This window comes from Erythrolamprus reginae, chromosome 1 (genome assembly GCF_031021105.1).
Source record: "Erythrolamprus reginae isolate rEryReg1 chromosome 1, rEryReg1.hap1, whole genome shotgun sequence".
Lineage (NCBI taxonomy): Eukaryota > Metazoa > Chordata > Lepidosauria > Squamata > Dipsadidae > Erythrolamprus > Erythrolamprus reginae.
Genome location: NC_091950.1, coordinates 390463569 through 390490774, shown reverse-complemented (window position 1 = coordinate 390490774; position 27206 = coordinate 390463569). Strand labels below are relative to the sequence as shown.

Here is a 27206-nt window from a genome sequence, read left to right as displayed (position 1 = left end):
TGTCCCTTCCCTCTTTCCTTCCTTCCTTCCCACCCTCCGTCCATTCATTCACCCATTCCTCTCTTGATCGCCCCTTTTACGGCGCCGCTGACAGCTAGCTCCCCCCCCCCCACCGGGCCATGGAAAACTGGTCTAGCTTAAAGCCGGTCCCTGGTGCAAAAAAGGTTGGGGACCTCTGCCTTAGGGTAAGCAATGGGTTATAAGTCAAGGAATAGTTGTTTTCTAGCTTACTTATCTTAAATTCTTCAAATTGCTCAAATCTATGCACATTTTCTTTATCCAGATCCAAGTACATTTTCCATTTAGCTTTTCCTTTCTTAATGGCTTTATTGCTTCATATTTTAAATCTATAGTTACATCAGATAAAGCATATATCAGCTGGATCATTTGGTCACAATTTACTGTAAACAGCTTCATTAATATTTTTAGTGTTTTAGCTACAGTCTTGTGAATTTGATTCAGTTTTGCCAAACATGTGTTTCAAAATTACACACTTTTGATCCATAAAGTATGATTAATTATATCTTTTTTTTGCAAAGCTGGTACATTCACTTTTGAAATCTGCATTCCAATGGTTCCAGTTGGTAGAAACGTTCCATAATTGACTAGTTTTCTTCCTTTGACCAAATTCTTTGATTTTGATTGCCTTACAGAAACCTGTCAACTCCACACCTAGTTGCCTAGAAGGAAGAATTGAGCCTTATAGCACATTTATCAATAAATCCCTAGGAGCCATAGCATCCAATGTGACTTTTGTTAATCTGGGCAACAGATGATCCAGCATGAAATTCAGATTGTGTATTCTCATGGCATTGAATGGGAGGTTTTTGGAACAAATTCTGATTAGTCTGATTCTTCAATTGATATGGTTGCACCTCACCTGTTCAGCATAGCCCTTGACAACACTAAAGCATCCAAGCCCTTCCACTATGGTGAAGTACTATTCCTTGGAGGGGACTTTTAGATATAATTAGTCATATAGTCAACCCAATGTTTAGGCTGGATTTGGTATTATTATTGAGTGTTTCCCAAGGACCTGGAATAGACAAATGTTTGACAGTGTTAGGGATATCATTGCATGATTGAAAGTATTGCATCTTTCTTATATTTGGCATATATCTAATAAGCAATGAAGTATTTTATTTTATTTCCCCCTCCCCCAAAAAATTTTATTTCATTTTACATACAGTATTTACATTCACAAATAAAATACCATGTCATTTTCTTATTCTTAATAGAATAGTCCCATACATATTTTCTATTCATCAATACATTTTTATTCGGTTGAAACTGCTTTTCTGCCATCCCTTGACACCTCCCCCCTTTTTTTTCCACAACCCTTCTTCCTCTCCTCAATTTTGTTTATTGCATTTCTATATCCTATTTATTTAGAAGTTGGTGAAGTATACACAGGAACCTCTATTTATTTATTTGTATCCCAACTTGTTGTTTTTACATATACCTCAATGTGGCAAACATGTTGATCACATCCTATTTTCCCCACAACCATAGTTCCCTCTAAGCTGAGCAGTGAGCAATCGCTCACTTAAAAATCATCATCAACTCAGAGTTTTCCATACCTGCCCAGAAGCCGAGAGGGAAAGAGTGAGAGGGAAGGAGAGAGATAGGAAGAGAGGAAGAGAGAGAAACAGATAGAAAAAAGAGAGGAAGGAAAAGAGAAAGAAAAAGAATGGGAGTAAGGAAGAGAGAAAGAAAATCAAAATCTAGTTTGAAACTAGCTTAACTATTTAAGTGGCATTTTGATATTGATAGAGTTGCCCTATTATGAGCTCACTGTTATAGACACACAGTACAGTATTTTATTTTGAAATTCTCTGAGGCAAAACAGGGTGGGTTTTTTATTTATTTGTTTGTTTGTTTATTTGTTTATTATTTCTGTGCCGCCCAGTCCCGAAGGGACTGCCGCTCAGACACTATACTTTTCCGCCCACCCCCCAAAAAATTAAAGGGAACACTGCCCACAACCACTCTGAGGTGGGTTAGGTTGAAAGAGAAAGACAGACCCAAGGTCATTCCTCTGGTTTTCATTGCTAAGGTGGAAGTTGAACTCACGATCTCTTAAATCTTTTGCCTTTTATCAATTATAACCCTATGACAACCTACACGTAGATTGGGGTACAAAAGAATGACTGCTCTAAAGCCATTCTTTGTGTTCCATGATCAGAACTTGAGCCTATGTCTTTTTAATCTATGTTGGTACTAGTTTAAACTTTAATAAAGTATTTATGTTCTTATCCTCAGATTATTGATAGAAGAAGAAAGGCTGTCAACATGGAGTCTGTTTGGGAATGCGGTTAGTCAATAAGTTACGATTATACAGTTCAACTTGCATGGTGGTATGGAAGGAAAAAACAAGACAAAGTATCTTATTAATGTTTTGGAAATACAAGTATTCTACTGGACTATGCCAAAACCTATTAGCATGAAGAATTATTCAGTCTCTGAAAAACTTTAAGATAAAAAGTTGAAATATCCAGCAATGTCTGATAAATAATTTGGAGACCCTCATGACTGTTGCAGAAGAATGGCTGTAATTTGGATGATTCATTATCTTTGGCTTTTGGCAGTTCTAGCAGGATGCAGTGGTGGCCACAGCCTATTTTCATGTGAACCCATAATTCTGAGGATGTGCCAAGATCTTCCGTACAATACCACATTTATGCCTAACCTTTTGAATCATTATGATCAACAAACAGCAGCTCTAGCAATGGAAGTAAGTATTTACATTCAAAATATAAATCAAGATCTTCACCACAGTTGTTCAGAATTATCAACAAAGAACAATTAAATGTATTTACTATATTTTTGCTGTTGGGGGTATTTACAAAGCATGAAACCTTCATGAAAGGTCATCACATGTGATTATGTGTTCTCTAGATCGGGAGGGTTTTATTAATATATAAAATTGCTTTTTATATTACCCTATGAGTGATGAGAATCTTGAACCAACTTTATTTACTTTCAGTAAATTTCTCATGAGCAGTTTTTGATCTATGATTTTTCAAATAATATATTTGCAACTACAATGAAGCTTTTTGAAATTTTCATGGGGGGTTGTAATTAAAGCTGCAAAGATTCTTCTGCATGTGTTAACTTACAAGATGATGAAAATGCTGATGGGGGGAAATGTAGAGGAAGCATTATACCGTATTTTTCAGAGTATATGGCACACCTTACTTTTGGGGAGGAAAATAGGGAAAATAATTTGCTTACCAGGTATTCATCTTGCTAGTGTCCTTAGTCTGGTCAGCTTTAGCACATTATTTTATCCCCTGATTAAGGGCTTAAGAAATATTCTGAGAGAGTAACATTGAAAAAGCTTGCAAGCCAGTAAGAGCTGGTAACATCATTAGCACCTTTAAAGAAACAGTCTGAGCAAATAGAGCAATGGAAAAAAACCCTGCAAAGACTTGGGGCTTGGAAAACATTCTTCTTTGCAGGGGGTAAAATGAAAGAGCTTCCCCTGTAAGAGGTGGGAACATTGTTAGCACCTGGTTAGGGCTGGAAAGAAACATTTGGAGCAAGTAAAACAATGAAAAAGAACCCTACAAAGACAGGGTTTTGAATACATTCTTGGCAGAGAATAACAATGAAAGATCTTGCAAGCCGGTAAAAGCTGGGAACATCCTTAGCACCTGGTTAGGGCTGGAAAGAAACTTACTCAGAGCAAGTTAGAGTAATGAAAAAAAAATCCTGCAAAGACTTAGGGCTTGGAAAATATTCTTCGCAGAGAGAAACAATGAAAGAGCCTGCAAAGTAAGAGCTGGGAAGATTGTTAGCAGCTAGTTAGGGCTGGGAGGTGGGGGAGCTACATTCAAAATATAAGAGGCAACCTAAGTATCAGCCTCTTTTAGGGAGGAAAAAGGTGCGTTTTATACACCGAAAAATACAGTACATACTGATCTGCACCAAATGGAAAATGAAGATATATCTAGTGCCTCATGCCTATTTTGTAGTTCATTAATCAGATCTGCACTCTTTTCAAGAAGGAAGAGAAATGAAGGAATCTATTACTTTTTCTAATATTCTTTCATAGCTGTTATAATGTAGACCAATTCTATAAGCACTCTTTCTATGCAAAATGAATGGTGTAATCTGTAATAGGTAAGGCAGGAGCTACCTGTTTACGAGCTAAAGAAAATGATTATGTAAACAACTCATCCACTTCTCAAAGCTATCAAGTATCTGCCAAATATATATTAATTTATACAAATGGCTGGAAGAAACCTAGATTTTAAATTCTGCAGCATAAATGGATAGTCTCTCATTCCTTTGACTTGCAGTAGCCAATGTAATGTTCAAGTCTTTACTGTTAACAATATTTCCAAGTACTTCTTGGGCATCCTCTGCCAAGTCTAGACAGGAGCTGAATTAAAAATTTTAAGTGTGGAGATCTGTGGTTTACTTCTGGCTCTAGGCATAAATCCTGATATAATTTAACTTTAGTGAAATGATGTTTGCCCTCCAGTGCTATTTTCTTATGCTTTTCTTCCTGTACACTCTCAGAATCAACCCTGCAAGTTCAAAAGACCCTCTGAAGTAGAATTTAAGAACATTCAATTAACATGAAATTGTTTCCAGGTGGAAAAATGGAATACTGGACTTTTTGATACTTTGCTGGTAGAAGGCTGATGACTGTACTTGGCCCGAGTCTTCAGAGAGGGGCAGCATACAAATCTAATAAATCTTAAATCTTGTTTGTTCTCATCTTTAAAAGATACAGGCATATATTACCTTATACATGATACTTGGTACCATGACAATTATTACATTCAATGAAAATGAGACGCTCAGATATATATTATATAAAATTATAAATGGCATTTCTTCATTGTGGGTGGAGCCAGCATTCAGGATGGGTTGTCCACTCAGAATGGGGACCGAGTCTGTCTTTTTTTGTCAGGATCCACCCTGCTAAGACCCAGCTTCGACTCGGTCCTCAGCAGGACGGACATGGCAAAATATTGTTCCCATCCTGAATGCTAGACTTCTCAATTGAAAGTGCACAGATTTTGCTACAGTAAGTTTAGGGCTTCTCGTCAATCATCCAGAGAGTCCAAAGATTCCGCAAAGCTTCAGCTCTGGCCACTTTGGCAAGTATTGGGCCATGTGTTATGGCATTGACCATTAAGGGGCTTTGACCCGGCCTGCCACAAGAGTCTCAAACTCCATTTCTTGTCATCCTTCACACAATTTCAAGAAAGGGGCTTCGGCTCCATTAAATTGCCGGCGCAACCATCTTCTCATCACCCTCCAGCCACTTCCCCCTCAGCCACACTGAGATAGTTACCATCTGCTGGAGCTGTCAGTTCACATGTCTCCCAGCAGCCATTTTCAAACTACATGTGTAGACAGCTGATTTGTTTTTAGTTCTCCGTTGCCTAGTTCCCTTGGAGTTTGCTCGGGTGGGCCCATGTCCCTCGGAGCTTGCTTGGGTGTGGTAAGCTTCTCATTCGTCCGTTTGGCGCCAGAAACTGAGCTTGTCAGTTGGAGTGGCCATTTTGGAGGCTAATTGGCACGCTTATCCCAAAATGGCACAGAAGGCCCCTTTGAATGAAAAGCCCAGCGGCAAACATCTTAAAAAGACTAACTGCCGGGTTACAGATGATGACCAACCTCATCCATTGGGGCAGTGGTCATCCAAATCTCATCATGCTCACTCCGCCATCTCCAAGGCATCAGGAAAAAGCGGAAAGGCACAGGGAAAAAGGTCCTGCAAAAGATTTTTGATAAATCACCAAGGGGAGTTGTGGCCCTCGATAAGGACCAGGTCCTTTGGGGCCTTGATGTCCGATCTGTGGGGGGACAGCAGACGATCCCCTGCTGTTTGATGCTCTAGAGTTACCCAAACGAAGTCCAAACCTTTGGGGTCCTTCTAGACTGGGCTCTGTTCTCTGTCAGCCTTCTGTGATGGTGCCCCCGGTCCTATCTGAGCCCACTTCAGACCAATGAGCAGCTCCAGCCCACAGGCCTCCTGCAGTCTTTGACATGGCCAACCTGCACCAACCACATCACAGTGGCGGTGCAGCAGGGCCTTACAACGAGCCTCCAGTCCTTAGTGGATCAGCTCTGCTAAATTACGCCGAGTCCCACCTTGTGATCTGGCAGTTAAGATCACTTGTCTGATGTTTCCAATGCTGGTAGCCAAGATTATTGGGTGGAGGAGGAAGAGAGTGGAGCCCTTGAGATTTCAGAAGATGAGAGAAGGCCTCCAGATCAGCCTATCTCCTCTGGCCTCTTTCTACCCAGCCTTTTCAAATCCCTCTATTTAAGGCTCGAGACGTGGCAGGACTTGATATTCCCTCTTCAGAGGTGACCACATCCCCAAGGGGCTCATCCTGAACTGCTGTTTTCGGAGGCGACACTGGAGATGGACTGCATTCCTGCTCCTCAAATGTTCCTGGCCACAGTTTGGAGGCAGTGGTCAGCTCCAGTGTCGGATCCCATTCCATCAACGTACCGAAAATTTTTCAATGTGGTTTCGAACCTTTCTGACCTGCTCATCGTTCAATCGGCCGATGCCCCATTTCTGGCCTTACATTTTCCTACCACCAAGCCAGGCGAGTGGGAAGAACTGCTGAAACCGAATGACAGAAGAACAGAACAGACACTGATGAACGCTCACCAATGTGGAAACTTCACACTGGACTTCAAGCATCTTGCAATGTGTGCCTCTCCATTCTTCCTCGATACGCTGGGTTCTTCGTTTCCAACCGAGTTGCAAAAGTTTCCACAGTCTGTGTTGATTTGTGGAGCCATGTCATCTGCTGGTGTTGGTCCACTGTGCTTTATTAAGTCCAGGGTCAATGCAGCCTCTTACCAGGAGATTTTGGAGCACTTCATGCTTCCTTCTGCAGATGAATTTTATGGGAATGCTGACTTCATTTTCCAGTTGGACTTGCCTGCTTATACACTTGGCACCTGCCCACACTGCCCAAAGCACCAAAACCTGGTTCAATGACTGCGGATTACTGTGCTTGATTAGCCAGAAAACTCACCTGACCTCAACTAATAGAGAATCTATGGGGCATTGCCAAGAGAAAGATGAGAGACATGACACAGAACAATGCAGAAGAGCTGAAGGCCGTTATTGAAGCATCCTGGTCTTCCATAACACCTCAGCAATGCCATGGGCTGATAGCTTCCTTGCCATGCCACATTGAGGCATTAATTGTTGCAAAAGGGGCCCAAAGTACTGAGTACATATGCATGCTTATACTTTTCAGAGATCCAATATTGTTCTATGCTCAATCCTTGTTTTATTGATCTCATATAATATTCTAATTTTCTGAGATTGTAGATTTGGGGTTTTCATGAGCTATACCCCATAATCATCCCAGTAATGGCAAATCACACATCACTGTCACAAGATAGTTTGAACTATCTTGCCTTGCATGTAAAGAGTGTCTCTTATATATTACGTTTCATCTTTTAAGTTACATTACTGAAATAAATGAACTTTTGCACGATATTCCAATTTTTTGAATTTCACCTGTATATTATTCCAGGACATATTGAAATTTGATTGCTTTTTATGTCTTGCAGTTTAGATAGATTTTTTCCCCTCAAAGATTCAGATTGATTTGTAACTTTTAAAATCAAACTCCTTAAGCTTTGACGATAAACATTTACATTGAAAAGGTTGTAATTCATTTCCCATCTTGCCCATATTGGTAGCTTTGTGTCCCTTAAGTTTTAATGATTGAGGCTGTAAAAAACACCTCATTGGTTTTTGAAAAATACGGTACTTTGTGGCTTCTTTTTATATAAAACAGAGCTGCATTTCTATTAGTCCATTTGACCTATCCAGTTTGTATAAGCAGGCTAGGAGCTGTCCATCTGCAGTTAGTACTGTGAATTTAAACGCCCCTTTCAAAATAGATACATGTAAGTACAATTAATTTTCTCAAGGGGCCATATGAAAAATGAACTGTGTGGAAAGTCACTGCCAGCACACTGCCCCTCCGCCTGCCACTGCCCATCCCCTGCTGCTGCTCCCATGAGCCAGACAAAGATGCCTGGATACGGTCCGTGGGCCATAAAATGCCCAGGTCTGATCTAAGCATATGTATAGTAATCGGTTATACCGTTGCTTTGTTTCTGTAGCTGCTTGCTTTTTGTGGAATTTTTGTTATTTCTGGAACAGTTGGTTCCTTCCTCAATAATTTCTTATGGTTTTTGCTTGTCTTATGCTATTATCGCCTTCCTGAACTTGATGCCTTTGAGATATGTTGTTATTCCACCTTCCATCTCCCTCAGCAAGCTGAATGGAAGATGGTAAATAAAATATGAAGATTTCATTTCCATAATACATTACATTTGAAGCAATTTAAGCCCATATTGGCTTTGTTTTAAAATCAATGAGTTACATTTCTTAGTATTAAAATTAATGCAAAATGGTTTTTAAAAAATCCCGGTGGATTGTATTCTGGTAGTCATTGCCCCATTCTAGAGGGCGGTGTGTCAAGCCCATTGAACCAGCGCAGTCCAAAGACATTTTCATGGTCAAGTGGCCAACATAATGTCATGGAGCACTGTTACCTTCCTACCAGAGTGGCACCTATTTATCTACTTGAATTTGCATGCTTTCAGACTGCTAGATTGGCAGGAGCTGGAGTGAGGATGGATGCTCAGCCCATTACATGGTGCTCGGATCTTGAACTTGGGCTGCTAGTTTTTCAGATGCCCACTTCAAAATGTTGGAGAATTGAATAAGAATATAATTATTTTATTGAAAATCATGAGAAGTGTGTTCTGCAATTTTAAGTTATCCAATGGAGTCACAAACATCCCCCCCCCCCAAATACTATATTTTCTTCAGTTCAGGTTTACTGTGTAACTAACAGCTGAATTGCAATAGCAAACTATTAAATGGATATATATTTTTCTATCGCTTTTCTTTTATGCTTTACATATGCATCCAGAACATTCCTAAATCCCAAAACTTTGTCTGTTACAATGGAAATGTGAAAATATGAGAGTTTTAATGGAGGACTTTTAAATTATCTGGAACCACAGTGAAAATCTTTAATATTATAAAAGCCCTGTCTACATTTTTCCTTAGTTATTAATTTCCTTAAAACTCCAGAAAATGGCAGAACGGCAGAAAAAAGAGTAGTTATATCTGGACTTAAGTGTTAAGTGTTCCATAGATTTCAGGGGCAGCTTTGATATTTCATAGCATGTAGACCTGTTCAGTGAAGATGCAGGGTTTTCAAATTATTATTATTCAAACATAACTCCCAATAAATTCAATGTAAAAATCATTTGTGTGTGTATTTGCCATGATTCTATATTTCATGTTATCTTTACTTCTCCTATATATGGTATCTCTGGGTATATTAGCTAGGTCCTTTTTCTTTGATAACTGTTCCTATGGTTACCAGCCTTTTGTGGCGTGACAAAGGTTAGTGTTCTGATTCTCATGAGCCAAATTATACCCTTTGACTCTACCCTTTTCACACTTTAGACTAAGCTTGGCCTGTGGTAGGCTTAAAAATCCTATAAATGCAATGTTCCCATGGTAATAGGTATGGAACACAGAAAGGAGGGGTCAGATTGTGAATAGAACATGCAAACCTTGTTAATTTGAACATAAATAAAGGAGGAAGGTTTTAAGGTTTTAAGGTTCAGTAATTTGTTAGTAGAAAAGAACTTTTTCCAAGTTATAAACTTGTTCTGTTTCTTGATTTGGATTAAATTAAATTGTTCATGTCAAAGGTAGTGATTCATAGTAAAACAAGTGTTTCTGTTTATTTTCTCATTTTGCAAACAGCGTCCAGATGGAAATCAGAATTTTATTTATTATTATTATTATTATTATTATTATTATTATTATTATTATTATTTAGACTTGTATGCTGCCCTTCTCCGAAGACTTGGGGTGGCTGAAAAGAGGGTGGAGAGAAATTTTGCTTGCCTAGGCACAAGCAGTTGCCATGCATTCAAGAGGAATTATCCATACGAAATTTGAATTATTTTATATTTTGTACATTATATAATTGATTGTGAACTAAAGAAATGTGGCATGTTGCATTTTTTGGACTCTGTATTTTGACATTTTCTCTCTTAGGAGAAGGGTAAAGCAAGTATCATGCTACTGGATTCAGAATATGAATATTCCCTCTAATCTATTTAAAATAAATATAAGCATAGGCAAGAATCCTATTAAAATGCAATTCATTTTTAATAAAAAAGCAGAAGAGGTACATAAACTCTATCTTGACGCTGATTATAATGGAGCATACTAATTAAAAATTTAAGGAGAAAAACTACTTGAATAAAGCTCCCTTTACTCTCTTAGAAGCAGCCTTTTGCTGCTAGCTGCTTTTATATATGCACTTTTCTTCCCATGATATATTTTTAATTTTTTTTAAGTTCAAGCTAAAAATGGTATTATTAAAACATCCCTTCTTTTTCTCTCCTCTATCTTCTAGTATTTCATATTGTTGATCCTCTCCTCCCAATAAACTTGTCAACCCATGCTGTTTTTGTAAGGATTCTATACTGCAATAATTTCTGAAATTTTAGTTCATAATATATTACTTTTGGCTTCAAGTTAAAATCTTGTCATTGAGTTAATCCTTTTCCTAAATCCTGCATTTAAAGCACTGAAGAAGTAAGAGACTGATAAAATTACTTTCTGCATATAGGTAGTTGCTTATTCAGAATTTGTATTACTCTAATAATATGTATTCACTGGGAATATTGGCTGTCATTGGGAGTGCTGACAGCTCATCTTCCAGTGCTTCTTGTGTCTAGACATTGTATAATAATATTGGGATATGAAATTGAGATACCACCTACGCCTGATTTTCACCTTTCCTCCAAATAATTCTAGATACCATACATGTTATTACATCCTAGAAAATTCTGAAACGACCAAACTAAAAGGGAATTATTTGTTCAAGCACCACCAAATAATTTTTTGTTAGTCATTTCAGACAATATTCTAACCCATTATCACTACAACATTTTCTTCATCTGTGTGTGCAGTTGTATCACATTTGTTTTTCAAGCAATATTCAACTGAATGCCTTGATTTTCTTTTACTTTCCCCCCAATTCTTTTCTGCAAGTTTTCTATGTAAAAATAGACTACTGGGCTGAAGACGCTATCTAAATATTTAATATGTGCATCTTAACCTCAAATGTGAATTCTGGTTTAGTACATATATTATATTGTCAAAGAAGGGTAGAATTCTTTGTACTTACGTTAAAATTATTTTCCATCTAGAGTAAGCTGATATTTTAAGTGTCCAATATTTTAGGTGTAACATTTGAGTTAATTTGGATTGAATATACAGCACTGAATAGTTGGGAGAATAAATACAATACTACCCAAAATGTAAGAAATTCACACACAAACACACATACCAACACAAGGAGGTTTGTGCCTGAGTGTGTAGCATTTTCTTGTCTGACTGGTATGCTTTATCAATATATCTCATGAAAGCCTATTATATATTACTAATGTATTATGATGTAGATCAACAGTAATATACAGTAGGCATCATGGAATTGATTAATTTATAAATCATTGTATAACCATTGTATAATTTATTGTATAACTGATTGGAAAATGGTGTATCATGCTCTTGACAGATGGGTGGCATTCAGCTTTATATCATAAATTACATAGGGTTATATTAATCAAAAATGGTACAGTAAAAATAGTTAATGTTATTGAACATTTTAGAAGTTTTTTGTCAGGCATATATATTATTTTACCTGTTTTCTCAAACCTGTGTAAGGATTCTGAGAAATCTCAGTACACAATATAGAATTTGGTTGTTGAAATAGTGCCCCAGAGCCAGTTACTTTTACTTCTTTTTTATAGCCATTTCATCCTATGGTAAACCTTGATTGTTCCCGAGACTTTCGACCATTCCTATGTGCGCTTTATGCTCCTGTTTGCATGGAATATGGTAGAGTCACCCTCCCGTGTCGCAGAATTTGTCAACGAGCATATAATGAATGTTCAAAGCTCATGGAAATGTTTGGTGTGTCTTGGCCTGAAGACATGGAATGCAACAGGTGAGGGAATCCTCAGGATTTGTGTTTATTACAATTACTACTTAAAATTACTATTATATTAAAATCACCTACTATATAATGCTTTTCAAAATGTATTTTCAGAAATACATGTCATACACCTGTGATATTTTCCTGGGGATGAAACCAGTCCTGAGCTCTCTGCTCTCATATATATTCAAATTTATATTTTTATACTTGAAAATTTTTCAATTAGTTTTTAATCAATCATGGAGTTAGGAAAATGGTTTTTCCATGTTTTCCAGCCCACCCTAATCACAGTTTCTTTAGAGAACATATTACAAGCTTTTGGGAATGCTTTTGGAGGATACTGCTAGCCTGCTTTTGTCAAAGCTGAAAGTAGCCTCTACATAGGGGTACCACTTGTATAGAAGCCTCTTCTAGCTTTTGTAAGTGACAAATAGAAGTTAAGTATAAATTTGAAACCAATTACATTGGCCTTTTATCTCAATGAAAAGAAATATGTACGCTCCACAGTACAAATCACTGAGGGATATCATGCCTACAGAATATTGCAGTTCAGTTATTAAATTTCAGAATTAAAGTCTGAAAAATATGGGGTAGAATATTTAGTAGAGTTGAGAGATGTATAAGTACGAAGACAAAACTGAAAAAACAATGCAATAAATTAATGAAAAACGCAGGAGCAGAAGTGTAGAAATACATCTGTGTTATTTATATGCTTAATCAGGAAAAGTTTATCTTGGTTGGATATAATTGGATAAGCAGGGATATATTAGCATTTCAGATATTTTATAGATTATGCTGACTTTTAATAACAATATGTTTTGGCTAAAGGACCCTGTGATGCAGATTGTGTAAAGCAAGGCATTCCAGATTTGTTTTTGAAGCATTTGTACTCTAAAATTGATTGAAAACAGTAAAAACTGCAATGGACATGGCAAATTCCAAAGCCTTACCTGGGCACAAAAATATACACACATAGCAGTAGCCTTTTTCTGTTATTCATTTAAATGTTTTAAGATAGCTATTGATTGATTGTTTTTCTTGGTTAGCTACAAAAATCTCTTAGATTATTTACAGGATAATGGCAGTTAACTAAATATATTTAATATGAAATCAGACAAATCTTCAACTATAAGCCTCTGAAAATAAGCTGCTACTGATATTTGGATACATGAAATTGTTAATCTAAAGTTTATATAAGAATTTAATTTCTATCTATAGAATCCTATAATTTAATTTTATTTCTTCTTAGACTATTCCTTCAAATCAATTCTTTTGAAAGAACCAGAACAGGCAGAAATGCTTGTTATATTTAAAAATTATTACAAGTCCTTTGGTCTTGCTGTTCTAGGTTCCCAGACTGTGATGAGCCTTATCCTCGCCCCATTGATCTCAATGTAGTTGGGGAACCAACAGAAAAAGCAACAGTGGAAGTTCAAAGAGACTATGGTTTTTGGTGCCCTCGAGAACTGAAAATAGACCCCGATCTGGGCTACACATTCCTCCGGGTACGGGACTGCTCCCCTCCTTGTCCAAATATGTACTTTAGGCAAGAAGAACTTTCTTTCGCACGATACTTCATTGGTGTGATCTCCATTGTCTGCCTTTCTGCTACCTTGTTCACTTTCTTGACTTTCCTGATTGATGTCACAAGATTTCGCTATCCAGAAAGACCCATTATCTTCTATGCTGTTTGTTACATGATGGTGTCCCTCATTTTCTTCATTGGCTTTTTGCTGGAGGACCGGGTTGCTTGCAATGCCTCTGGCCCTGCCACGTACAAGGCTTCCACAGTGACACAGGGCTCTCATAATAAAGCATGCACCATGCTTTTCATGGTACTGTATTTCTTTACCATGGCTGGGAGCGTTTGGTGGGTGATTCTTACCATCACTTGGTTTTTGGCAGCTGTCCCAAAATGGGGTAGTGAAGCCATTGAAAAGAAAGCCCTCCTCTTCCATGCTAGTGCATGGGGCATTCCTGGAACCCTTACCATCATTCTCCTAGCTATGAATAAAATAGAAGGTGATAATATCAGTGGCGTATGTTTTGTTGGCCTTTATGATGTAGATGCCTTGAGATACTTTGTTCTTGCTCCTCTCTGCCTGTATGTGGTGGTTGGAGTTTCTTTGCTACTTGCAGGCATCATTTCTTTAAATCGAGTCCGTATTGAAATTCCCTTAGAGAAGGAAAACCAGGACAAGTTGGTGAAATTTATGATTCGGATTGGCGTCTTCAGTGTACTGTATCTTGTGCCACTCTTGGTTGTCATTGGCTGCTATTTCTATGAACAAGCTTACCGAAGTGTGTGGGAAACAACATGGATTCAAGAAAGGTGCAAAGAATATCACATACCCTGCCCTTATCAGGTAAGTGTGCCTATCTCTTAAATCATTTCCTTATGGTCAGTCCTTTTGTATCCCTCAAGGCAAAAAGCTTGCTGGTGTTTTTTTAACTTTGGTACCAGTCTCATGTAATATATTTATCAAGTAAAAATATACTATCATAATTAGCATAATTATGCTGCCCAGAAATATGACTCAGAAGAAATACTGTTTTAAAAACTGAAAACCGAAATTGAGAATGTGAACAAGAATATGATTTTTAAGAAGGTATGATCTTCAGAGAAAATAGAATGAATTGCTATTAAAATATATATATTTGTATTACTTTAAATGCCCTGAAATAAAAAGTCCTTCAGTTAAGAAATGGGGATATTAAAATAATTTAAATACATTAGGCACTAAGCATGTCCATATAAAATTGCACACATCTGTAAGTTTACACTTGCCAAACATGAAAAATGATCAGAAGTACTTACTAAACATGCCAAATGGTAGGTAGTTCGGGGAGATACACACCAGTATGAAATGGAGAGGATGGTTTACTGAACAGAAGCAATCTTTATTATAGTATCTTGGATAGAGCTTATTCAGAAGGAATGAATTGCAATTGCTTTGCTATTAAATGCCTTTTCTTTTAAGCTGATAAACTGCTGTTATGAGATGGTAAATAAGATTCTGGAATAATAGTGCTTTCTTTTGTGTGTATCTCATTAGGTCATATTTGAAAAAAGGGTCATGTGTGATAGATTTCCAACTTTAGCATTCCAGTCTCCAATCATAAATAGCATATTTTACTTGCATGTTCTGTCAATTTTCCATTAATCTTGAGCATAAAACATGTCAACCTCCTCTTTTGGTATTCCTATGTAATAAATATCATGACGTTGTAGTATAGTCTTTTGTGGCTACAATTGGAGAAAAAAATATGTCAAAATATGTTTGATACTATCCAAAGAAATTATATTCAAGCAGTAGAAATCTATATAGTTGCTAGTAGTTGGAAACAACTTAATGACACATTGTTCTATCTATCCATCCATCCATCCATCTATTTATCTATCTAATATTCCTCCTTTCATAAATAATTCAAGACAGCTCCTTCTTTCTCTATCAACTCTGTTGGGCTGAAAGAAAATGGTTGGCCCAAAATCACCCAATTGGCTTTCATGGCTAAGGTGGGATTAGAACTCTAGGCCAAAACTAAACAAATCATACTATGGCTTAGGATAGTGCTTAGAAACCCAGTATCTATCTTGCTTGAAATGTAGATTGTACTGGCCTATTTTATGTTTCCCATTACTAGATATAGGGTGGTTCTTGGGCATACTCCTTTTAACTATGCGTAATAGTTAAATAGTATGTAAGTAAATGATGATCCTGAGGCTTTTTATAATTTATGATATTTATATAATCATCTATCTCACAATAAAGTGACAATAGGCAGCATTCAATAAAAACAACAATAAAAATCACGCAATGTTAAAAACTGTAATTAAAAATTGTCAACAATATTATTTAACCATAAGATAATGGAGCCAGTCTCCCCTTATGTGGGATGATGTTTTGCAGAGTGGATGCCATGGCAAAAAAAAGCACGTCCCTTGGGTCCTGCCAGATGAAATACTTTCAGAGATGGATTCCACAGCATATCTGTTCTGCGGACCTAATGAAATGTACATATACATATACAATGGATATATGTTTATCCCAGGCATGTTTAAATTCAGTTACTGTGGATTTACCAACCACGTCTGCTGGAAGTTTGTTCCAAGGATCTACTACTCTTTCAGTAAAATAATATTTTCTCATGTTGCTTTTGATCTTTCCCCCAACTAACTTCAGATTGTATCCCCTTGTTCTTGTGTTCACTTTCCTATTAAAAACACTTCCCTCCTGAACCTTATTTAACCCTTTAACAAATTTAAATGTTTTGATCATGTCCCCTTTTCCTTCTGTCCTCCAGACTATACAGATTGAGTTCATTAAGTCTTTCCTGATACGTTTTATGCTTAAGACCTTCCACCATTCTTGTAGCCCATCTTTGGACCCGTTCAATTTTGTCAATAACTTTTTGTAGGTGAGGTCTCCAGAACTGAACACAGATCCCTCCAGGAATATCAATCCTATTGCACATTTTAGAGTCATCGGCAAATAGGCAAACCCAAAATAGGGCATCAATATGCCTTTTAAGTCACCAGGGGAAGAAAGGTATATTACATGCAGATGATACTTCTCTCCATGGTGATGGATGATCTCATCCCTGGCTTCCAAGGTGGATAACAGTCAATTATTTTAAAAATATATATCAAAAAATATGGATTTTAAAATTTTAAATTGGATTTTTAAAAAATCAATTTTATTATAATAAAATGCTTTTGGAGTAAAAAAAAATCTATCTAAACATAGTTTTTATTTAAGATACATTAATAATGTAGTTTATTCACCATGAAATAGAGCTTAGTTATGTGGCATAAGGCTGCATATTCTGCAGTATTGGTACTGTTGGTGAGTCAACAGCAGGTCAAAGGAGCCGCTGCAGGACAGAGAACAGTTGCTCTTTAAAAATTATGATTTAAATCGAGTTGATTTAAATCAAGCCTTTTTACTAGTGATTTAAATCATGATTTATTCACCCTGATGGCTTCATGTAAATTTTTATCCAGCGCTTTACTTTTTATATTGAGAATTAAGCTTCCTAGTCTAGCGGAATATTTTTCTCTTGATATGGAGCAGCAAAATCTAAATTAGGGGCTATTTGATTCTAAAGACATTCTTTTTTAATAGGTAGAATTATTTTTCAGAGATAAATAATTAAAGAATCTCAGATTATAGTTGTTCACTTTCTCTCACCATCTGGTCTGTTCTATTATTTAAATTACTGATAAGACGCTAAAGGAAGCAGATGCAATTTGAAATTTGAGAAATCAGAAATCCAACAAACAGGCCCAGCTTTTAATGGCTACACAGAATGTTTGTCTCTTACCAACTGTACAATACCAATAGCAGAAATAGAGGTCAAACTATAGCACTGCATTTTTTAAATGAGTTTTTATCCCATCATGTTAACAAGTTTCAATAGTCAATTCACTGTCTAACCATTTTTGATGCCCTTCTCTAATATCTTCAATTACCACATTGTCTTGGAACCATAAGAGATTCAGACAGCATTGACAAAGCTGAAAGTTTGAAAAAACCTTCAGATTCCTACATGTAGGCAGTCCAGCTCCCTCTACTTCAAGAAGAGGAATGATATTTACCAAATATTGCTCAAGAACAATAGTAATTAATATGAATGAGAAGCTTGCAAATCAGGTATCCATGTAGACCTTTTTGTGGAACTATATGAACACCTGCCTTTTCCTCACTAATTTAATACTATTCTCAATCCAGCAATGATTGCTAAATTAAATTGTATAAATTAAAAATGAAGGTATGGGGAACACTATTTCAAGAAAACAATCTTTTTTCTTACGTGTCTCATGCAGGAGTTCTAGGGATGATGTATATGGTGCTATATTGCCAAGGATTTTCCTTGGGTAGTGACACAGGAACTTATTACAACAACAACAACAACAATAATAATAATAATAATAATAATTTATTAGATTTGTATGCCGCCCCTCTCCAAAGACTCGGGGCGGCTCACAACAATGACAAAAACAATATTATAGTAGCACAAATCTAATATTAAAAGAAATAACGAAAACCCTATCATATTAAAACCAGACAACACATACATACCAAACATAAATTATAAGGAGCCTGGGGGAAAGATGTCTCAAATCCCCCATGCCTGGCGGTATAGGTGGGTCTTAAGTAGTTTACGAAAGACAAGGAGGGTGGGAGCAGTTCTAATCTCCGGGGGGAGTTGATTCCAGAGGGCCGGGGCCGCCACAGAGAAGGCTCTTCCCCTGGGGCCCGCCAGACAACATTGTTTAGTCGACGGGATCCGGAGAAGGCCAACTCTGTGGGACCTTATCGGTCGCTGGGATTCGTGCAGTAGCAGGCGGTTCCGGAGGTACTCTGGTCCAATGCCATGTAGGGCTTTAAAGGTCATAACCAACACTTTGAATTGTGACCGGAAATTGATCGGCAGCCAATGCAGGCCACGGACTGTTGAGGACACATGGGCGAATCTGGGAAGCCCCACAATGGCTCTCGCGGCCGCATTCTGCACGATCTGAAGTTTTCGAACGCTTTTCAAAGGTAGCCCCATGTAGAGAGCGTTGCAGTAAGTTCCCTAATTACCCTAATGTTACCATAATAAGAACCTAATCACAACAGGGACATTTAAATTGCCTTAAAGTGATTTATCTACATTTGGATAAAAAGGACTTTCCGATAAGCAGTTTTGGATAATAAAGGAAAAAGTTTGGGCACACTTGGGTCTATAGTAATTATTTTTAAATGACTTAATACCTGGAATTGTATCTGCACATCCCTTTGCTTGTTTACACTTGCCTCTTTTTTTACAGGTTACCCAGATGAGTCGACCGGACTTGATCCTCTTCCTTATGAAATATCTGATGGCCCTCATAGTGGGAATCCCATCAGTCTTTTGGGTTGGAAGTAAAAAGACTTGCTTTGAATGGGCCAGTTTTTTTCATGGGCGCAGAAAAAAAGAGTGAGTTGAAGTCCATACACTTGGAAGGTGGGGAAGATTGAAATATATGAGAAGTCAAATCTGCCTTTTCTAATTTATATGTTAAGCTGAAGTCCATAAATGTTATACCTGCTTATTTCTACTACTTGTGCTTTCAGAATGAAAAAGGAATCTAGAAACAACTTTTAACTATAAACATGATTTTAGAAAGTATGCAACTCTACCCCATTAGTTGAATCCTTCTACCCGGGAAATACATTTTCCATTGATTTTATTTCCTGAGTTTTCAGCTTGTTTCCCCTCCTCTCATTTCCAAAATCATCCATTTTGGATTTGTGAGTAAAAAAAAAAAAGATCAGGTTGCCATTTAATTTAATTTAATTTATTGAATCTTATGCCGCCCAACTCCCGAAGGAGTTGACATTGCATTCTAAAACGGAAGGTGACTTTCCTTGGCAATTTTATGAACTATAAATGTTAATAGCATGGGAAATAAAACCATGGTGGTGCAGTATTGCAGTACTGAGTGCTGGCTATGTAATAATGTTATTGTTAAGTGTCTGTATTACTTCCCAGGACCAATTTGTCAGGAACAATTAAAGGCCCCATGCTTCCCCAAAGCTTATTATATTGGTTGGATGGCAGCTAGTCTACAGGAGCCATGAGGAACGATCAAATTGGGCCCAAGGACATAATAGCTTATATCTGTTTGGTGGTTGCAATATTCTGGGCATGATAGCATGCAGCTGCTATAATTATAGTGGTAATTTTTAACCATTTTCACCATGTCTGGTATGCATTGTCTTAATTTATAATGATACAGATATAACAGAAATATGCATTTCTGAGTTCGTGCAGCATAGTCTGAGCTTATTGTTGACTAGCTTCTTCTAGATGCTGGTGCTTCAATTTGTGTTTTGGTGTTAAACTGATTTATATTTACCAGGGTTGTTAATGAGAGCCGTCAAGTACTTCAGGAACCCGACTTTGCTCAGTCTCTCTTGAGAGATCCAAATACACCCATAATTCGCAAATCCAGAGGGACTTCCACCCAAGGGACTTCCACTCATGCCTCCTCTACGCAATTGGCTAAGATGGATGATCAACGAAGCAAAGCAGGCAGTGTGCATAGCAAAGTCAGTAGCTACCATGGCAGCTTGCATAGGTCACGAGATGGCAGGTGAGGAAATTAAAATATTATCCTGTAAATACATCAGCAGAAGGTAAAAAATTCTTATCAAAGCCAGGGCAGAAGGAAAAGGGGGGACATGATCGAAACATTTAAATATATTAAAGGGTTAAATAAGATCCAGGAGGGAAGTATTTTTAATAGGAAAGTGAACACAAGAACAAGGGGACACAATCTGAAGTTAGTTGGGGGGAAGATCAAAAGCAACATGAGAAAATATTATTTTACTGAAAGAGTAGTAGATCCTTGGAACAAACTTCCAGCAGATGTGGTAGATAAATCCACAGTAACTGAATTTAAACATGCCTGGGATAAACATATATCCATCCTAAAATAAAATACAGAAAATAGTATAAGGGCAGACTAGATGGACCATGAGGTCTTTTTCTGCCGTCAGACTTCTATGTTTCTATGTTTCTAATTCAAGGGAAATGATTGAGTCAGGATTCCTAATGATAAAGTTGTATGCAGTTATTCTTCCTTCTACCTACTGTATGCTAAATTGAAATATAATTTAGCAAGTTGTTTTCTAGGGCTTGGTATGGGAGGGGCGGGGGGAGGCATCCTGACTTCAGGCTTTGAGAAGCTCGGATCTGCTGATTTGGCTTGGGGGGGGGCAGGAGCAGCGACTACGGACCCAGGGGCCTGCCCCCCCCCTCCCTCCCAAGCGCTTTGCCTCCTCAGGAGGCAGGTACCTCTTTGCCGGGCAGCTTCAAGCCAGCTCTGGGTGGGAGGGGCGGGGGAAGGCGTCCTGGTTTCAGGCTTTGAGAAGCTTGGAGCTGCTGATTTGACTTGGGGTGAGGCAGGAGCAGTGACTTCAGACCCAGGGGCCTGCCCCCCCTTTCTCCCTCCCAAGCACTTCGCCTCCTCAGGGGGCAGGTTCCTCTTTGCTGGGCAGCTTCAAGTCGGCGCCGGGTGGGAGGGGTGGGGGGAGGCATCCTTGCTTCGGGCTTTGAGAAGCCTGGAGCCACTGATTTGGCTTGGGAGGGCAGGGGGAGCAACTCCGGACCCAGGGGTCTGCCCCCCCTAGCACCTCGTCGAGGAAAACCTTTAGGGAGGGTGATGCCCCGCCGCTTTACAAGCCGCAAGGCCATTTCCCAGCTTGTCAATCCACCCAGGAGGTTCCCTCCAGGCAGCCTGCGCTGTCTCCCCCCCTCCTACCCACTACGGCCCTGAAAATGATCAGAATTCCATCAGTAATGGGGCAAAAGGGGTGATTTTTGGGCTTGCATGCATTAATCACTTTTCCATTGATTCCTATGGGAAACGTTGTTTCGTCTTACGAACCTTTCACCTTACGAACCTCATTCCAGAACCAATTAAGTTCGTAAGATGAGGTATCACTGTATGCTTAAAAGCGGAATCAGTATTACAAAGAAGTAATAAAATATGTTAAAGTATTTTTACTGAAATCTAAGAGTCCTAAAAATGAAAATGTTTGGATTAAACTGCAGTACATCTAAGCTTTGCTTATCTAATTTATATATTTGAGAGATAATTGGAATATTTTCAATGTATATGTGTCTGTATTACTAAAACAGATAACTGTTAATGAATTAGATATACCCCCTGCAGTTACCGTGGAATTGAAGATCGACTACCTCATGGCAGTATGTCCCGATTGACTGACCACTCCAGGCATAGCAGTTCCCATCGGCTCAATGATCAGTCACGCCACAGTAGCACCAGAGACCTCAGTGGAAATCCAGTAACTCACATAACACACGGCACCAGCATGAACCGAGTTATTGAAGAGGATGGGACCAGCGCTTGATCTGCACTTCTTTTCCCATCTCACACTTATTTTTAAATGAACAGCATCCATTTGTTATCAAAATAATATATCAGCCAGAATGGCACTCAGTTTGGTCAGTACCTTTTTCCTGTAGCTCAAGATTTCTTAGGCAAGCTGCTTCTAAGCAAGTCTGTTGTTGATCAAGTCTACAAGTTAACCGTGGATGCAATTAAGATTGGCTAACATATTTATTTGTTGATGTTTTCCCCATCTTTTCTAAAAATCCCTATGCATCTATTAGTGTCATACTACAAAGGATCTATGAAAACTTTCCTTAAAGTGGAAGACTTTTTTTTTGTGGAAGGAGTGGGAGATATGTATTTTGCTTTTTTCCATTCTAATGAAATAATAAACTAATTACTTGTTCCCCTGTGGCACAGAATGTAGGCTGCATATTAAATACTGTATAGAGGGCATCAGAGATTATTAGTGAATGCACTGGAATTACAACAAAAAGGGGGGAAATAGCAAAAGTCTTAATACTGTTGGTTCTTAAGTTAAATTCTAATCTTGATGGAGAGGGAGGGAGTTTATCAACATTTAGTGTAATTTCTTGTATTGTTTGAGTTTGGATAGAAAATATTCCCATTTACTACTAGTTTTCAAAGAAAAGAAAAATGGAGTTGTCAACACCTTCAAAAATCTCATTGAATAGGAGAGAAATTGGCTTCTTAATATAGCAAGTATATGGCAACTAATATAGCCTTTAGGAATATTACGAAAATTCCCCCATGCTTCATTTCTTTCAGCATCAGTGCCTTGAATGGTTCTTCCTATTTTATTTTATTTTATTTTATTTGAGAAATTAAAGGCAAGAAGATCCATAAAATAATCTGTTATCTTGTATATGAAGAATATTTGCTGAGCCCTGCAGATAGCCACTGAGGATAAAATGTTGAATTCAATCATTTTCCATTCTAAATTCAAGATAGGTGTATGGAAACCAGAAGAACAAATGCAGCTAAACCCTTCAGTGTACATATTGTAAGAACCTTTTTGAATTCAACTGCCTAATTGCAAAGCATTAGCATTCATCTTATTATTTCAAAGTTCTTTGATATTTAGGGACCAGTCCAAGTTTAAGAGCAGTGAGACTATAATTCCAGGATAGGGATTTTTCTCATTTAAAGATGCAACTCAAAATATATCATACAAAACAATAAAATCAGTTAAATAGAATGGCCTCCAAATTAAAAGTATAATGAGTTTTTAACTGCAGTGTAAACCAGCTATAGTTTTGTATTCATTCTCACTTATGAATGATATGCACATGAGCAATTTAAATATGCAAACCTACAGTTCTTAATTAAAACATTGCCCATGCTTGTCTTGGACAGTGAACTTGATTTTCCTAAGGCAGCTATTGGCATGAGTTAAGAAAGCACTTGTGTGTGTTTAAATCTACCTCATCTATTGCTCTAATACTACTGCTGGAAAATGATTATTCTGCTTCTTTTTCTTAATATGCACCCTCCCTTATATCAACTTTTTATATATACAATGGAGAACAAATATGCTAGGTGTCTGAATTTAATAACAAACCATTTCATTCTTGATTCATCAAGAAAAGTAACCGGTGCTGAAATACTGTGGAGCTAAAAAGAATTAGACTTAGTATTATTTTAAATTCTAATTTATAAATTGTGAAGTGCTAGATCAGCCGTTTTGTAACTTGATTGGGTACTTTAAATCAATTGGGGTCAAGCTAATGTTAATTATGAAATTATAATTGTGAGGAAGCCAGAACAGCATCTAAATCATGATAAGCAAGGATTTATTTATTTTTGTTATAGCAAAATTTGCAATATTTGCATTTCAAGGAAAATATTAGTATCAAGGGAGTTTTCCATAAAATGTAAATATAATGTAAGTAGACCTTCTTATTTGCCGTGGTTCTATTCTAGTCTAACAGCCATTGATAACAGCATTGTGCATAAGAAGACTTTGAAAAGTATGCTTTATTCATGAGCAGAGTCTACCATCATTTTGTGCACGCTTAAATACCTCCCTCCATTAAAAATACAGTATTCTAGAAATCTTCCAAATAGAATAATGTATCAAAGATTAAAGCTATCCAATCCTTTTGCAAATAATAAAATCTTATCTGTATTTACCAACCATAACTAATGGATTGCAGATAACAGAGGTTACCTGTACCAACTTCAGAGAGGTGGGACTGCTAGATCAGAACTGGGGAAAGACAAGTCTGCTTGGGTTTTTGCAAATTCCTGTTTTTTAAACTATAATTAATACAAACACACACACACATTACATGATTCAATCAGGGCAACAAACATACGATTTAACTCTAAGGCAATACAATTATTAAATATCCAGCAATGTTTTTTTCTTTCTCCTTGGCATAGAGCAGCCCCCAAATTATGTACCGGTAATTCAAAATAGACAAAAATAATAATATCTTGTAAAGGAAAATTTCTGTAGGATTTTAGGAAATTTTAAAAGATATAGTAAAATATTTTTTCTTAACGTCTTTACAATTTGAGTCAGCACAGATTCCCATAGATGTAACTCACTCAAAAAAAATGTGTCCTAGAAAATAGAAACATAGTTTGCTTCTACATTGTAGTCAACGCTTACAGGTCCGCTGCCCTTTTCTATTAATGTAAAGCAGAATAGAGCCCAGAGCGTTCCCATAGCTATATATTAAAACCACTTTAATATGTTGAATTCATTTTTTTTCATTAATTGCCTGTTAAAATACTTTTTAAAATCTGAAATTTATATATCAACCAGTGCTGTTTCTTAAAAACCTATATTGGGGTATCTCCACTTCTCAACTGTTGAAATATGGGCAAGTGCCTGTAAACTAATGTTTCCATCTTCATTACTCAAGGAAGCAGGCAGTTGTCAAAATCACTATGTTTGCATCAAACTGCCTACCTCCTGGGCTTAATGAAGGCTGTTTAAATCAACAAATAAAAACTAATTTGCAATGTCAAATACTTTTTAAAGAATATTAATAAAACACAATGAAAATGGCTTTAGATATTCCAAAGTATTCCTGCCACTTTGGGCTCCATCTTGCATACCTTGCTAGACCCAAAGCGTCTATTTTTCCCTCCCCATTCAGGAGCTGTGGAAATAGATTGTTTAGACCAGTTCTTCAGTTTATTTTCTCATGTACAACAAATAATGTCCTGTATTAGCAATGCTGTCACCATAAACCAAACAGTTTGAAGGTTTATTTTCAGCAGGAGGCTTTTTATTTTATTTTTGGTAACCGCAATAGACTTAATCTTTGGTTTTACAAAGAATTTGTTTTTCTCTTTTGCAAAATGACACCAAGCAAAAAATTAGGCTATATTTAGCATTAGCTTGTTACATGGAGGTTTTTAAAAAAACTGACTGGGACAAGCATTCTTGGAATGGTGTTATGTAAAATCTATGTCCAATTTTGAATACAAGTTGTGCATATCACTGTTATATATAAAGAAAACTGACTCAACATTATACATAAACTAGTTTAGTAGAATGACATCTGAGCTCCCATTTTTTCCCCTTGCTGAGAAGCAACATTTGCCCATTCTCCGATTTTGATTTGATTATATCATTGTTGCAGGTAATGTTGCAACTATAACAAATATAGAATATTGAACAATTTAGTAATTAAGCCAGTTTCTGTCAGATCTGGCATAGTTAGGCAGAGAAGATAAGTCTTTGTTCTAGAAAAAAATAGTTCAGCCTTAGCACAAAACACCTGTATTTAATGTAATTTGTATAAAATGATTTGATGGGTATAAGCTACTTTTTGCCAGGGCATAAAAGCCAAAATGAAGTAGCAGATTAAAGAAAAGATTGTTTGCTTTCTCTGTTTTCAAACTGGAGAAGGGTTTTATATACATATATATCTCTTCTTATAGGAAAATTCTCCAAATTCTAGTACTTCTAATCAATGCTGTTATTGTGTGGAGGGGGTGGTTGTTAATGTTTCTTAAAAAAAAAAATCAGGTTTATTACCTTTATCTGAAATTGTGATTTGAGTGTGAGAGATAGATTTGAATACACCAGCATGGTACCTGATCTCCAATGCTAACAATTCAACTTGCACTAAACTCCTTGTAGATTTGATTCTTCATGTACAATAAGCCAGTGTCCTACTCAAGATTTATTTTGGTTTTAGCACCTTAACTGTGCATGTACAAACAGTTACCATAGCATTAAGCATTTGTTTTTTGTTTTTTAAAGACTATTTAGAATTTTTAATAAAAGGACTAAAGTGAAAGCTTTGAAGTGTTTGTTGCTTCTTTAAACATCTAGGGTCGTGATGGTGAACCTATGACACATGTGCCAGAGGTGGCATGCAGCATTGACCTTATTCCTCTGCTACCTTAGTTCTCTGTGGGCACACAAGCCTTCACCCCAGCTCAGCTCTGCTGTGCATGCGCAAGGGCCTCCCGCCAACCAGCTGATCTTTGAGTCACTGCCACACATGTGTAGGGGGTGGGGCATATGCAGAGGTGTGCATATATGGTGGGGTGCATGCATACAGGGCAGGGTGCATGCGAGTGGCACGGGCACATGTGCAGGGGGTGGAGCTTATGCATGTGGGCGTTGCACACATTGAATTTTGGGGGTTTGGGGCATGTGCACGCTTTGGGCACTCAGTGCAGAAAAGGTTAGCCATCACTGATCTAGAGAGAAGAGTAAACTATAAAGCTATAGACTTTTTGGGATGTGTGTGTGCAGAATTCTGCCATATCCCAGGAGACACATCAAGACTTGCTTTATTTCATGGCAGATTCAGTTCCAAAACTGAAAATACAGGCTTCCTCCTGGCTTGTAAATCGGTTTCCCACTAATATCATTAGTTGCTTGACATAATCCCATGACCCAATAAAGCTTTTAAAGTAATGCACCAGAAATCAAATCCCTTTTTATTCCAAGTCAGAATTGCAGAATCAATCTTACAAATGAAATTTGGAGGAATTTTTAGTTGCTTATTTAAAACTGCTATGAGTTTTAGTATCTGCTGAATATTGGCAATAAAAACCACCATACCAGGATTTTTAACTGCAAGATGATTATTCACACACTATACTAAGCAGTTAGTGCATTGGGGCCTGATTTTTTGAATAAAAATGATTCAAATCTAGAAAGCAAACTTAACACAGAAGCAGACAATCCTTGAGACTGTAGATGACATTATCGTTTTCTTTTTTCCAAAAATTTATTTCCTGAAGGACCCAGGTAGATATCTGGAGACACAATTGAA

General features: G+C 37.3%; 1 protein-coding gene across 3 annotated transcripts in view; it reads left to right on the top strand.

The window, feature by feature from the left end:
• Positions 1-26216, top strand: part of FZD3 (frizzled class receptor 3) — a 36985-nt gene extending 10769 nt beyond the window's left edge. Inside the window, exons 3-8 of one of the 3 annotated variants that reach the window (XM_070734894.1) lie at positions 2263-2734; positions 11860-12056; positions 13393-14410; positions 18862-19010; positions 19936-20169; positions 21739-26216. In XM_070734894.1, coding sequence (XP_070590995.1) covers positions 2546-2734; positions 11860-12056; positions 13393-14410; positions 18862-19010; positions 19936-20169; positions 21739-21952 — 2001 coding nt within the window. In that variant the 5' untranslated portion in view covers positions 2263-2545 and the 3' untranslated portion in view covers positions 21953-26216. Of the gene's footprint in view, positions 1-2262; positions 2735-11859; positions 12057-13392; positions 14411-18861; positions 19011-19935; positions 20170-21738 lie in introns of those variants that run through there. The other 2 variants (XM_070734895.1, XM_070734896.1) reach the window with 2 other exon arrangements.
• The last annotated feature ends 990 nt before the right edge of the window (positions 26217-27206 follow it).